Source organism: Protomyctophum bolini (genome assembly GCF_963924005.1).
Source record: "Protomyctophum bolini genome assembly, chromosome: 10".
In the NCBI taxonomy this organism is placed as follows: Eukaryota; Metazoa; Chordata; class Actinopteri; order Myctophiformes; family Myctophidae; genus Protomyctophum; species Protomyctophum bolini.
The window spans coordinates 30,566,632-30,578,702 of NC_137871.1; the positions used below are offsets into that span (position 1 = coordinate 30,566,632).

Below are 12,071 nucleotides of genomic sequence, written 5' to 3' on the forward strand. Positions count from 1 at the left end.
GCGCAAATGTAAACTCAACCTAACAAGACTACAACTCGAAATTAATATGGAGATATCAAATGTTTGTCCCACTGCTTCCGGGTTCATCGTTTCTGCTTCGAGAGATCCCAGATGCAGGCAGGAGGAAGGAACTGGTGAACTCAATACTGCCGCAATCTGGAGAAGTCAGGTTAGAGCAAGCCGGCCGGCTCTAAAAATGGTTGTGCAGGAAACCGGGTTCACATCCGGGGGTAGAAGAGGAAAGTTATAGTGCTACATACTAACATGTCACTGAATGGTCACGTAGAGTGGTGCCTGTTGGGCACTGGCCTACTAATGATGCAAGTTGGAAATGCATGCCCCACCCAGTTATTATGTCTGCGTCCCTTTTATGTAGAGGAGATCTTGAATAAACAAGAAGGTGGCCGCACACACCAATAGCTATAGTACCAATATTTATTAGGACAGCAGGTAAGACAGGAATATCCAACGTTTCGGCGGTTAAGCCTTCATCAGGGAATTGAAGTCCCTTTTATGCCCATATATGGAGTTCTTTATCAGGCATGCCCAAATGTGGAGTCTATGCGGATGTCAGATCAGGCCAGCCCCATATTTATTTGGGCCCTGTCTAGAGCCAGTCTAGAGCGGTGCCCATTGGGCACTGGTCTACTTGGAACGATGCAAGTTGGAAATGCATGCCCCACCGTTATGTCTGTGCCCCTTTTATGCCCATATACTGTATGGACTTCTTTGTCAGGCATGCCCAAATATGGAGTCTGTACAGTATGCAGACGTCGGAACAGGCCAGCTCCATACATGGAGATATAGGGGTGATCAGGTCCAGACTAGGCCGGCAGAGGCTTTTGTACTGGTTCTGGACAACCAGCTATTCGACGGACTCGACACCGGGCACTGCACTCCCCTATGGGGGTGTGGAACGCGTGTGTCGAATTTGAAGTCGGTGGGGCGAACGTTTCTCGAGTTACGTGGATTTGATTACAGACGTACGCACATTGCACGAGCATTTACAGATGGATATGTTTGGCAAAGCATGAAATAATTATTGGTCTTTTACCAATTCTGCTGCTTTCTGTGCCCTGCCCTTTCCTAGGTGGTACAGGACATCTTGGAACACGAGCGGGAGTTCGTCAAGGAACTACAGACGGTGCTGAATTGTTACCTACGACCCCTGCAAGCCAGCGACAAGTAAGGGTCACATGACCAAGAGTACAGTACTCATTACGCAAATCATATAGGCGACAGCAAAAATGTTAACACATGCATCAATTTATGTTGTACATACACAGTTGTGCTGTACAGGCTTACATTAAGCATTTAATGTTGGCTTGTGTCACTTAGCCACATGCCAAATCACTATTAACCCATTTACACCCGGAGGACGATTCTACAAATGCATTCTAAAATAAGTTTTCTGAAAAACCTCAGTCAGTGGTGCTCAACCTTTTTCATGTCAAGGACCCCCAGAATTATCTGTATTTGGCCGGGGACAGATCTGAAAATATGTTGTTCCAGGGACCTCCCCAGCAGAAGCAAAGATTTTAGTTAAAAATGTTCACTGTGAAAGAACTTTCAAAAATAGCTCAAAGTATAACATAATGCTTGAAACACCAAAAGGGGTTCCCGCCCAGAATGGGTTAAACCTCATGCTTGACAATAAAGTGATTATATGATTGCATAAAATGATGATGGCAGCTCTCTGGCCTAGCAATCAGCTTGTTTGGTCTTGTATTTGTGTGCAGGCTGAGCAGTGCAGACAGCAGCAGTCTGTGTGGGAATCTAGAGGAGATCCTTACCTTCCAACAGGGCCTGTGCGTGGCGCTGGAAGAATGCACCAAGTATGTCCCATTTGAACCTTCTATTCATTTGCATGCTGTTAACGGGAATATTCACAGAGCTCTTGTGGTTACTGGGAGCAGATATGATTACAACAAGCATCTACATTTCTAACTAAATTAATGCAGATTGAATCACAGCAGAGTCGAGAATTAACTGTTCAAGTAAGTTTTTGTGTGTGTGTGTGTGTGTGTGGGGGGGGGGGGGGTGTTGTTGTAGGAAACGGAGGGAAAAAAGGAGATGTTAACAGTCTCGACCCAAAAAAATTGGTCCGCAAACGTATTTTTTTCTTTCTCTTAAATGTTTTATCCCACAATTTTGTAACCCATTTTTTCACCCAGTGTCAATTATCTAATGTAATCCTGGGCGCTACACTTCCTCTGGCAGCCTGGGGGGGGCAGCGGACTGACCTCAGGCTTCCTTCTATGCATGAGGAGTCCAAGCTGCTTCTTTTCACCTGACAGGGGGGAGTTTCCCCGGCCGGAGGTAGCCGTGGAAGGAACACGTTATTCCGACCAGTTCCTTTCCCCCTCCATCTGGCGCCCCGGCTGGCCAGGGGGAGGCAGTTTAGAGACCAGGATTACTGCATGTTTTTGTGAGGGTAGGGGACACGGGGAGAACCTAAGATGTGATCCGACCCACTCTTTGGGAAACGGTGCCCATCCATATGTTGCACTCTCTTTACTCACTCTCTGACATGCCCCTACATATCTCTGTCTCTCTCTCTCTCTCTCTCTCTCTCTCTGTGTGTGTGTGTATGGTACTGCAGAGTTCCAGAGGGCCAGCAACGCGTGGCAGGCTGCTACCTAAACCTCATGTGTCAGATCAGAACTCTGTACCTATCGTACTGCTCCAGCCACCCCTCAGCGGTCTGCGTCCTCACTGATCACAGGTCAGCCCTCGCACACTCAACAAATGTCATGTCATTAACATCTACTCTACACTACTGTAATGGGAGTTGCCAACTGCGGAGCTCTGAATCTTGAGAAATGGATTAAAGGGCCTTTCAAACGGTAAGCAAGGAACGCAGGCGTTGTTGCCTGGATCAACACAGGTCTCCTCCAGGTCTGCTCAAGAGGGGTGCAATAACTCAAGCGTGAAATAAAAAGCTAAACAGAATCCAGGTCTGGTGAATCGCGGGCGTGTACACGTAACGAGCACGCACACAACAAATTCACGGGACTGCGCTCAGGTAAATACGCTTGCGTTGTCGCACCGCGACTGCTCCCCAGTGCTCCGTGCAAAAACGCAGGTTTCATTGAAAATGCTTCACGTTTGAAAGGCCCTTAAGTCTGGTTTAGATGAATAAATGCACGGGACAAATGTCATGTTCTGTGTGCTAATGTACAGTGACAAACATACCAAAGGAATACATTATGAATTGTTATGTTGAGACCTTAATTAGTTGTCTGCTGAAGATCCGATGATGCTCGAAACGTGGAGCATGGTGGTGTAACCCAATACATTTAAATTATTTTTGGATTCTGACCTCTACCCGACACCTGGAACTTAAGTGAATGGATGTGTGTGCTTTTTTGTTTGTTTCTGTGACATTTATTAGTTGACCCACCGAGTCACCCTGACTCTAATACTACAATTAGTGCAAGCGTTAACAAAACGCCTGACCTGATCACCAACATTACAGGTAACCTGTAATACGAGTCTAGACACCTACTGCTTAGTGCTTATAGAAATGTTCCTTTGTTGCTAGAGGATCAGATAAGGAGGATAACGACTGGAACCAGAGCTACGAGAAGAGATCGAGCCATAGATGATAGTGAGTTGAGGAAATCTGATAAGGCTCTCTCCATGTCGCACAGTACAGCCAGTCAAAGGAAAAACAGCCAGTTGAATTCCTAAAGATTTTCGGTGTATACAGTAGGTGGATTTTGACAGAATTTAATGTCATTTCCTAGACGACCTTCTCAGCCCAAAGTTCAATGACCACCAAATCCTAAAATTCTAGAACCAAGAAACTAGGAAAACTAGGGGAAAAAAAGAAAAATACTAATAATAAAAAACTGTGTTTGCAATGGCTGATGATTCAGGTTAATGATTTGAACAATGTTGATAACATGTATGCAATGATGGAATTAGGAATTGGACTCAATACAGTTTTGTCCATTAAAAAAATCTACATTGGTGATTGGTGTAGTTCTTCATTGAGCCACTAGGTGACAGGCTTTCTCTCTGTATTATGCCAAGTAGCAACTGAAACTCAACTTTTATGTCAGAAGATTGGCAGGTCTTCAGTAAGAGAAGGTTAAATTCCATTGGTGGGTAGTACACATTTTGCCATGGACGGATGGTGCAAAAACAAAAGTACTTTCCGCATTGGATTGTATACATACATAGAATGAGATAGAAAGAAAAGCTCGAATGCAAATCTGTACTCTTTCTCATATAACCTCTGGAAAATGTCCAGGGAATCAGGTCGGGACATAGGCCCTTTCACACATGTAGCACGCAAGAGGAGGGTGTCCATTTCAGACACATAGACATCAGTCTAGGCTAGGGGCTGTGCAATGGAAATTGTTGCATTTATGGGCAGCAATGTCTAAGGAGGCAGAGCAGGCGTTTTGGAATTTGAAAGTTCCCGGTTCAATCCCCACGATTCCCCAGCTCCTCCCGGCTGCGTGTTGAGGTGTCCTTGAGAAAGACACTTAACACCTAACTGCCCCTGATTAACACCCCGATCGCCCAGGACGAAGATTGATCAAAAAGACGGAGGTTATTGATATCAAAACCGATCGCATCGCTCCACAGCCTGGGAGCGTCTGTTGCACAACACTCGATGTTGCGCAACAGTGGGACATCATCGAAAGTGTGTGTGTCCCCCCCCCCCCCCCCCTGTTTAGCCGATGAGACCGATCTAAATCATAATGTCTAATTCTAAGCAAAGATCATGTGTTAGACGGCCCACCGCGGTCCTGTTGCTAGTCGCGGTAGATTTAATCATAACTCCTCTAGATAGTTTTGGCTACATCTAGCTGCTACAGCCACATGCATAGGTGGACATACATCTAGACATACATTTTGTTTTCATGTTATTTTTCACTTCACAAAACCTTCTCACATTAGTAATTAGATCTAAACAAATGCTTCACTTCAGGGCTTCTCTGCTGAAATTTCGCTCAACCAAAGTACCTCGCTGCTAACACTTTGAGAGCTTGTTAATCGGCTATTTTCGGGTTGTGACACCCACGCACTACTAGATGCAAGCTTTAAGTGCTGTAATATACTGTAGGTCTCAGTAATAGGGGAACAAAGTAAAAGGCCACTCTGCCTTTGAAACAGTGTGCTGTCTTGTAGTATTGCAGAGGCAGTTTGGCAGTTGTCAGGGTAAATAATGGTGCCACAGTTTAAAATGGAACGCCACACACACACACACAGGATGCTGTCTGTTGACAGGATATGTGTTGTGGTTACATTGACAGGCAGATCTGATTCTCACCGTAACCCATTCTGGGTGGGAACCCCTTTAGGTGTTTTTTAAGCATCATGTCATGCTTTAGCTGTTGAAAAATAGCAGATCTACTACAAGCTCGTAGCTAGTAGATCTGCAATTTTTGACAAATCGCTAAAATGTTGCGCAAACCTTTCAATATATATTTCAGAACAAAAGTTTTTAACTCAAATCTTTGCTTCTGGGGGGGTGCCTGAACGCTATGGAGCTATTTAAAATCAACGCCATTACGTGGTAATTGAGCACGATTGAAACTGAACTGCCCTACTCTCATGCACTAGTGGTTGAACTATACTGTGGCCGTGTCCTAATTTACAACTGTTTCCCACACTAATATTATGAACATTCAGAGTCGGATTTAAAATGTAAGGTAAATCTGCAATCTAGAACGTTTTAGTGGAGAACGAACACAACTGTGGTTTGTCTACCTGCTCTTCTATTGAGAAATGTATATCCTCTGGTCGGATAGGACCACTACTGGTTGTAACTCAAACTCAATTGCATGTAACTCAAAGTGTAATCGCTCCCCGGCTCCAACGGGCTTTCCATCTTACCATCTTACCGTTTAACCCATTTGTTTTACATGTTGTTGTTTTTTTGTTTATTCAAGATTCAGGGTATACAGTAAATCAAATGACAGTATATGTGACACACCCATATGAAACATATAAAAGATAACAAAATGTTGTGAGTCCATACACAAAATATTGTGGTAGCATAAAATAAAAATAAGAAAATAAAATAAAAAGTTGCATAGTCCTATGCTAACATGGAAGCGACACTAATACAAACCACATAACCTGAATCAAGTTTTGAAACAAAAACAAGACAAACGTACGACAAGACAAGACAACATGGCATGGTCATTGGTCACCCAAAACATAATAGACGTGGTAGTGCATCCACACATGGCTCCTACTAATAAATATACTGAACAACCCAGCTGCGTCGGGAATCTACAGTAGCATGCTCAGATCCAGGATTAAACTCATTCAATCTGGAATTGCTTGGAACTGCAAGTTATTTACTAGTGCGAGGAAGGGGCCCCATGTGTCCTCAAATTTGGATACAGAGCCTCTCAGGGTACATCCATTTTTTTCTAATTTAATAAAGTGGTGTACATCTCTAATCCAGTGAAGATGGGTTGGGGGAGCAGAGGACTTCCATTTCATCAGAATCAGACGCCTAGCTAAGAGAGTGGTAAAGGCCACCAAGTGAGCTTTGTGTTTTGACTGTTTTACGTGTTTTTAATTCGTCGTTTTGTAATAATTTAAAAGATAGCGGATTTATCACAGACCTGGTAACGAGGCAGACGCGTTATGATGACGTAACCGGAAATCAACCAACCGCCAGCTTGCAAGGGCTTCTGGGAAACTGAGTCCAATGCAAAGTGAACGAGGGTGTAGGGACAATCTCAGTCTCTTTGTCTATGACCTGGATCACGGAAGTGGCATTTTTGTCGGCTCAATAACAAATCATTGTTTTCAAGCGGATTTTTTAACTCTGCAATAGTAATTGCAGAGTTAAAACGATCTCGAGCGGGAGACCCGTTTACGAATTCCTGGGTAGCAGGCCTGGAATTTCATCCTTTTAGGGGCAAGACCACTTGGCCTTTAGTGTGATCAACTTTTTGAGGGCACAAAGGCAGAGTGTGCCAGGGCATGAAGGCCATCAATTAAAACAATGATTTTAGCTTAAAGGTTGAGGATGATTAAATTTTTTTGAAGGCGAACATTGGTTCAGAACAGTGCTTCTTAAATAAATAATCACAGCTTTAAATAACAAAATAGTAGACGAAAAACGGTAAAATGAACTGCTGTGGGCGCCGGTCGGGGCACAACGGCCACTGTGGCCGTCTAGGCATATCATTTTTCGAGGGGGTGCACGGCCAAAGAGAGGGCCATGGCCGCCGTGACATTCCTGCCCTGCCGGGCAGGACATAAAATCTTATTGGAATGTAGCGTTATTGGTTAGGAAATGCATGCCAGTCAATGGCATGTGCTAACGAGCAGTACTCCATGTGTGCTTGTGTGTGTGAACAGTGAGGAGCTGGACAAGTTCATGGAGAGCCAGGGAGCCAGTGTTCCAGGGATCCTAACTCTGACAACAAGTCTCAGCAAACCCTTCATGAGGCTGGACAAATACCCCACTCTGCTGCAGGAGCTGGAGAGACACGTGGAGGTAACATCAACCCTTTCCCCTCTGTGTTCTTATTCTTCTATTCGATAAAGGCCAGTCCACACCAATGCAACTCCTTGCAACATGCAACTACTTATTCAACCATTATCCCCAATAGCAGTTGCAAGGAGTTGCATTGGTGAGGACTGGCCTTAAAACGTTTTTGTTGCCATGAGTTAAATCTGGCCATATTGTTGATGCTGCCATGCATAACATGAACTGACACATTGTCTTGTTTGTGTGCACTGCAGGAGGCCCACCCAGACTACGCTGACATAGTAAAGGCGGCGGCAGTGTTTAAGGGCCTTGTGGTAGGTCTGATACAGCACACTGACTCAGTGTTTAAGGGCCTTGTGGTAGGTCTGATACAGCACACTGACTCAGTGTTTAAGGGCCTTGTGGTAGGTCTGATACAGCACACTGACTCAATAGAGCAGTGTTTAAGGGCCTTGTGGTAGGTCTGATACAGCACACTGACTCAATAGAGCAGTGTTTAAGGGCCTTGTGGTAGGTCTGATACAGCACACTGACTCAGTGTTTAATAAGGGCCTTGTGGTAGGTCTGATACAGCACACTGACTCAATAGAGCAGTGTTTAAGGGCCTTGTGGTAGGTCTGATAGAGCACACTGACTCAATAGAGCAGGGGTATTCTAGATTAGGCCGGGGCCACAACTGTAGAATGATTGTGTGTGATTGTGTGATATATGTCTATACAAGTATATGCTACCTTAAAATAGATGTAGACCTAGTATTTAACGGTGCATAAACATAATTGCCTTGACATTAATGAGCGTCAACAAGCACCAGCTGGAAACACACACACACACACACACACACCAGCAGTACTCTAGTCTAAAGTGAATGGTGAATGTGTGTGTGTGTGTGTGTGTGTGTGTGTGTGTGTGTGTGTGCACAGACTCAGTGCCAGGACCTGAGGAAGCGCAAGAACCTTGAGCTGCAGATCCTGTCTGAGCCAGTGAGGGGATGGGAGGGAGACGTCATGAAGAGCCTGGGCCTCGTGGCCTACATGTCCCAGGTCCACATGCAGAACGGAGCCAATGAGGTGAGAGAGAGAGCAGTGTTGTTTTTGGCAGCAACATTTTGATTTTAGTTTTAGTCGCGGTCTCTTGAATAGTTTTAATTTAGTTTCAGTCACATTTTAGTCACCTGGAATGTGTTAGTTAGTCTAGTTTTAGTAGACTAAATCTACAGTTGATTTAGTCGAACAAAATGTGTTCAGTCGGGCCTTGATGCCGTCGTAAGGACTGTTTTCCCCACTTGTAAAATAGCAGATCTAGATCTGCTATTTTCAGCATGCAACCAAGTGTAAAATGACTTATACCGGATCTCTTCTCCACTAGTCCCTATAATTCTGGGGGTCCTTGACATGAAAATGTTTGAGAACCACTGATATAGACATGACAGACAGACATAATATATAGACAGACATAATAGAAACACATTTTTTTCTGAAAACTGTCATGTTTTAGAAGTAATTTGTAGAATCGTCCTCGGGTCTCGAAAACTAACCGCAAGCACGGTGCAACGCATGTCGGACCAACGCATGTTCGGAAGCGACGGGTGATTCCCGCACGTCGGATGTTTGGTGTGTCGGATCTGCGTAAACATCCCATGCATCTCCACACCTTGTGTTTTCCTTGTGTTGATTGTACGTGTGACCGTGTTCCCACAGGAGAAAGAGGAGCGCTACTTGATGCTTTTCCCCAACATGCTGGTGATGCTGTCTGCCAGTCCCAGGATGAGTGGCTTCATCTACCAGGTGAGTTCAATCAACACTGGCCCACTTCTCTGACAATTGTTGTATGGAAAGTGGAGGACAGACAAGATACAAATACACATACAGAGTAATACATACTAAGTAGGTTCAGTGTGACATTTGAGCAAGGTGATCCATGAATTAGCATAGGACTTGCTTGAAATGTCCATATCATAAAGAACTTTTATTTTGTACAGTCAGAAACATTGGGATTTGAGAAAGATACTTGAGAAAAATGCCATACATTTTTAACAGAATATAATTGCCCCGTCTTTGTCACTGCCATGGCACTCGTCAAACCTCACATAGCTCACACACAGAGAATGTAAAGACAATAACTCAAATGTGACGTCACATTTTGCCAGCCAGAGTTGTAGACACAATGCCTACTGATACATTTTCACTTTTTCAGACATGACATGAAATATTGGAAAATGTATTTGTTCGCTTGGTGCAGTAAGAGACTAAGAATTAGACCATGCCAATTTCTAAGTTCAGTACTATTTCCTACAGTAATAACACCTTTATTTTATTATTATTATTATATTATTATTTCAATTTAACCTTATAGTCGAGTATTAGGATTTCATTATGGAAAGGCAAGCTGGTGCCTTCTCAATTTCACCTTGTATCCTGAAGCAATTACAAGATCTGAGTGTCTTATTTCTAAGTCTCACATTTCTCCTCTTTTCATTGTGTGTTCCTCAGGGAAGACAGCCTTTGACAGGTGCCACTGTAACCAGACAAGCTGAGGACGTGGAGAACAGCCACTATGCCTTTGACATCACAGGTATGACTTCCTCATCATACACTGAAGTAGACTTCAATTCAATTCTTCTTTTTGATGTTGCTGTTGATTGATTGATATTGATGATATCTCTGAGATGATGACGAGATAATACGGCAAGCTAATTTTTTTGGGTCACTTTGATCTCTCTCTCCTCCCATAAATCCATGTTTACTGAGATAACTCATACTGAAGTTATTTCAGCAATGACTCATCTTAAGACTGCTGTCATTCTGGCCTTGTTAACCCAAGCGAATATAGGTCAGGTTTCACCTGACAAAAATTAAAATAACTCAAATCAGCATACAAGGATGTAATACCATGGATATATTGGTTGCCCTGAGGAATAAGTGTATAACCTCCATGTAAATGTGCACTGGCTGGCAGTCAAATTGGTCAGTCAGGAATCGGATCAGCAGTCGTATGAATAGCGATCTGCGAAGACCCAGCGAAAAGTGTGAAGGAGGAATGGAAAGTGCGTAGGATGGTGAACCAGCGTTGAAGAGTGTGTGTGTGTGTGTGTGTGTGTGTGTGTGTGTGTGTGTGTGTGTGTGTGTGTGTGATTGTGTGTGTTTTGCAGGAACCGTGATCGACCGTATCACGGTGTTCTGCAGTAACCCCCAGGAGTTACAGGAGTGGATGGAACATCTTCAGCCGTTTACCAAAGGAGGCAGCCCTGTGGGCACCATCTCAAAGGTTCAGACAAACATCCTTATACTGGGACACAGAGATTCACAGCCGCACATGATTAGTGCAACATATAGCTGTATACAACTGTACACAAAGTTATGAATTATCTTTTATTTTACTATATCTGTACTTTGTGTGTGCTCATTTCCCATTGGAGAGGCAAATTCTATACCCTAAAAATAATATACTGTATGATACATATTATTATTAGCAAATAACAAGTAACAAATAAATTATGAACCGTGCACTTGTACATGGTTAAGTGTGAGAAGGCTTTTCACAGGTTTCACACCGTGCAATAGTAGGCTGATGTTTCAAAAGAACCATATCTTATGAGCGCACGCATACTTCTCATGTCTTCTCTCTCTGTGTGTGTGTGTGTGTGTGTGTGTGTGTGTGTGTGTGTACTGTGCACGACGCCCTGTGCAGCCTGCGGAGGGGAAACCCCTGAGCATGGTCGGTGCCCCGTCTCACCTGTCCCATCTGGGCAGCTTCAGCGCAGTGAGCCGCGGCCCCCTGGAGCCACCTAAGATCAGCAAGCCGTGGTCCCTCAGCTGCCTGCGTCCTGCACCGCCCCTCAAACCGTCTGCTGCGCTGGGATACAAAGAGGTATACGGGACACATCATACACTATGCTAGGCCTGGACAATTAACCGTGACAGGTTGTGTGAGCTTGTAGATTTGCTATGTTATTGTTCACCGTTTTTTAATCATCATTCATGAATCGAAATTGAAGCAAAAGTTTGAAAGTAGTAAGTCTTATCGCCCAGCCCAACAGTACGCCATCTCAGCTCACTCATAAGCACAGACGCTCAAACCCACCGGTGAGTCAGAACACCAACAATAATCCCCACCACCCTTCTCTCTCCTTCTCTCCTGCAATGCAGTAATTCAAGGCTACAGTGTCATCTTTGTCTAACAATGTCCACAAATGGAATGATTACTCAAAAGACGTTTCCAAGTTACGGTTGTGGAATTATTCAAACTGAGAATTATTCTCTTAACAAATTGAAGATGTTGCTGGTTCAAACGGAGAGAATCGGAGAACAAAGGGTTCTTATGCAGAAGTGGGGTTGTTAAATAAGCGCAACGCTTGAGGAGTTCCAGTTGCAGTCCCTCACGCTGCCTTGTCATTCGATTTCTCAAATTTTGCTCGAACTCCACCATACTGGGGGTTCGAGCAAACCCCCAGTATATCTGATGACCCCACCATACCGGACCCGAAAAAGGGAACTTTCAACTGCCCCTGCTCCCTAGCGGCCTAACGGTAAGGCCAGTGGAAATAGACCGTTGCAGTCCCACCCTCTGCAAAGGCATCGGAAAAGAATTCCCCATTCAT

The 12,071-nt window shown here is 44.2% G+C and overlaps 1 protein-coding gene across 2 annotated transcripts in view; it reads left to right on the top strand.

Moving 5' to 3' along the window:
* The window catches only part of arhgef6 (Rac/Cdc42 guanine nucleotide exchange factor (GEF) 6), a 35,961-nt gene that overhangs the window by 12,274 nt on the left and 11,616 nt on the right, over window positions 1–12,071 (top strand). For both annotated transcript variants that reach the window (XM_080774588.1, XM_080774589.1), the window contains exons 7-16: window positions 1,091–1,185; window positions 1,740–1,835; window positions 2,603–2,725; window positions 7,342–7,480; window positions 7,729–7,788; window positions 8,395–8,541; window positions 9,172–9,258; window positions 9,964–10,045; window positions 10,623–10,738; window positions 11,162–11,341. In XM_080774588.1, coding sequence (XP_080630714.1) covers window positions 1,091–1,185; window positions 1,740–1,835; window positions 2,603–2,725; window positions 7,342–7,480; window positions 7,729–7,788; window positions 8,395–8,541; window positions 9,172–9,258; window positions 9,964–10,045; window positions 10,623–10,738; window positions 11,162–11,341 — 1,125 coding nt within the window. The remainder of the gene's footprint in view (window positions 1–1,090; window positions 1,186–1,739; window positions 1,836–2,602; window positions 2,726–7,341; window positions 7,481–7,728; window positions 7,789–8,394; window positions 8,542–9,171; window positions 9,259–9,963; window positions 10,046–10,622; window positions 10,739–11,161; window positions 11,342–12,071) is intronic.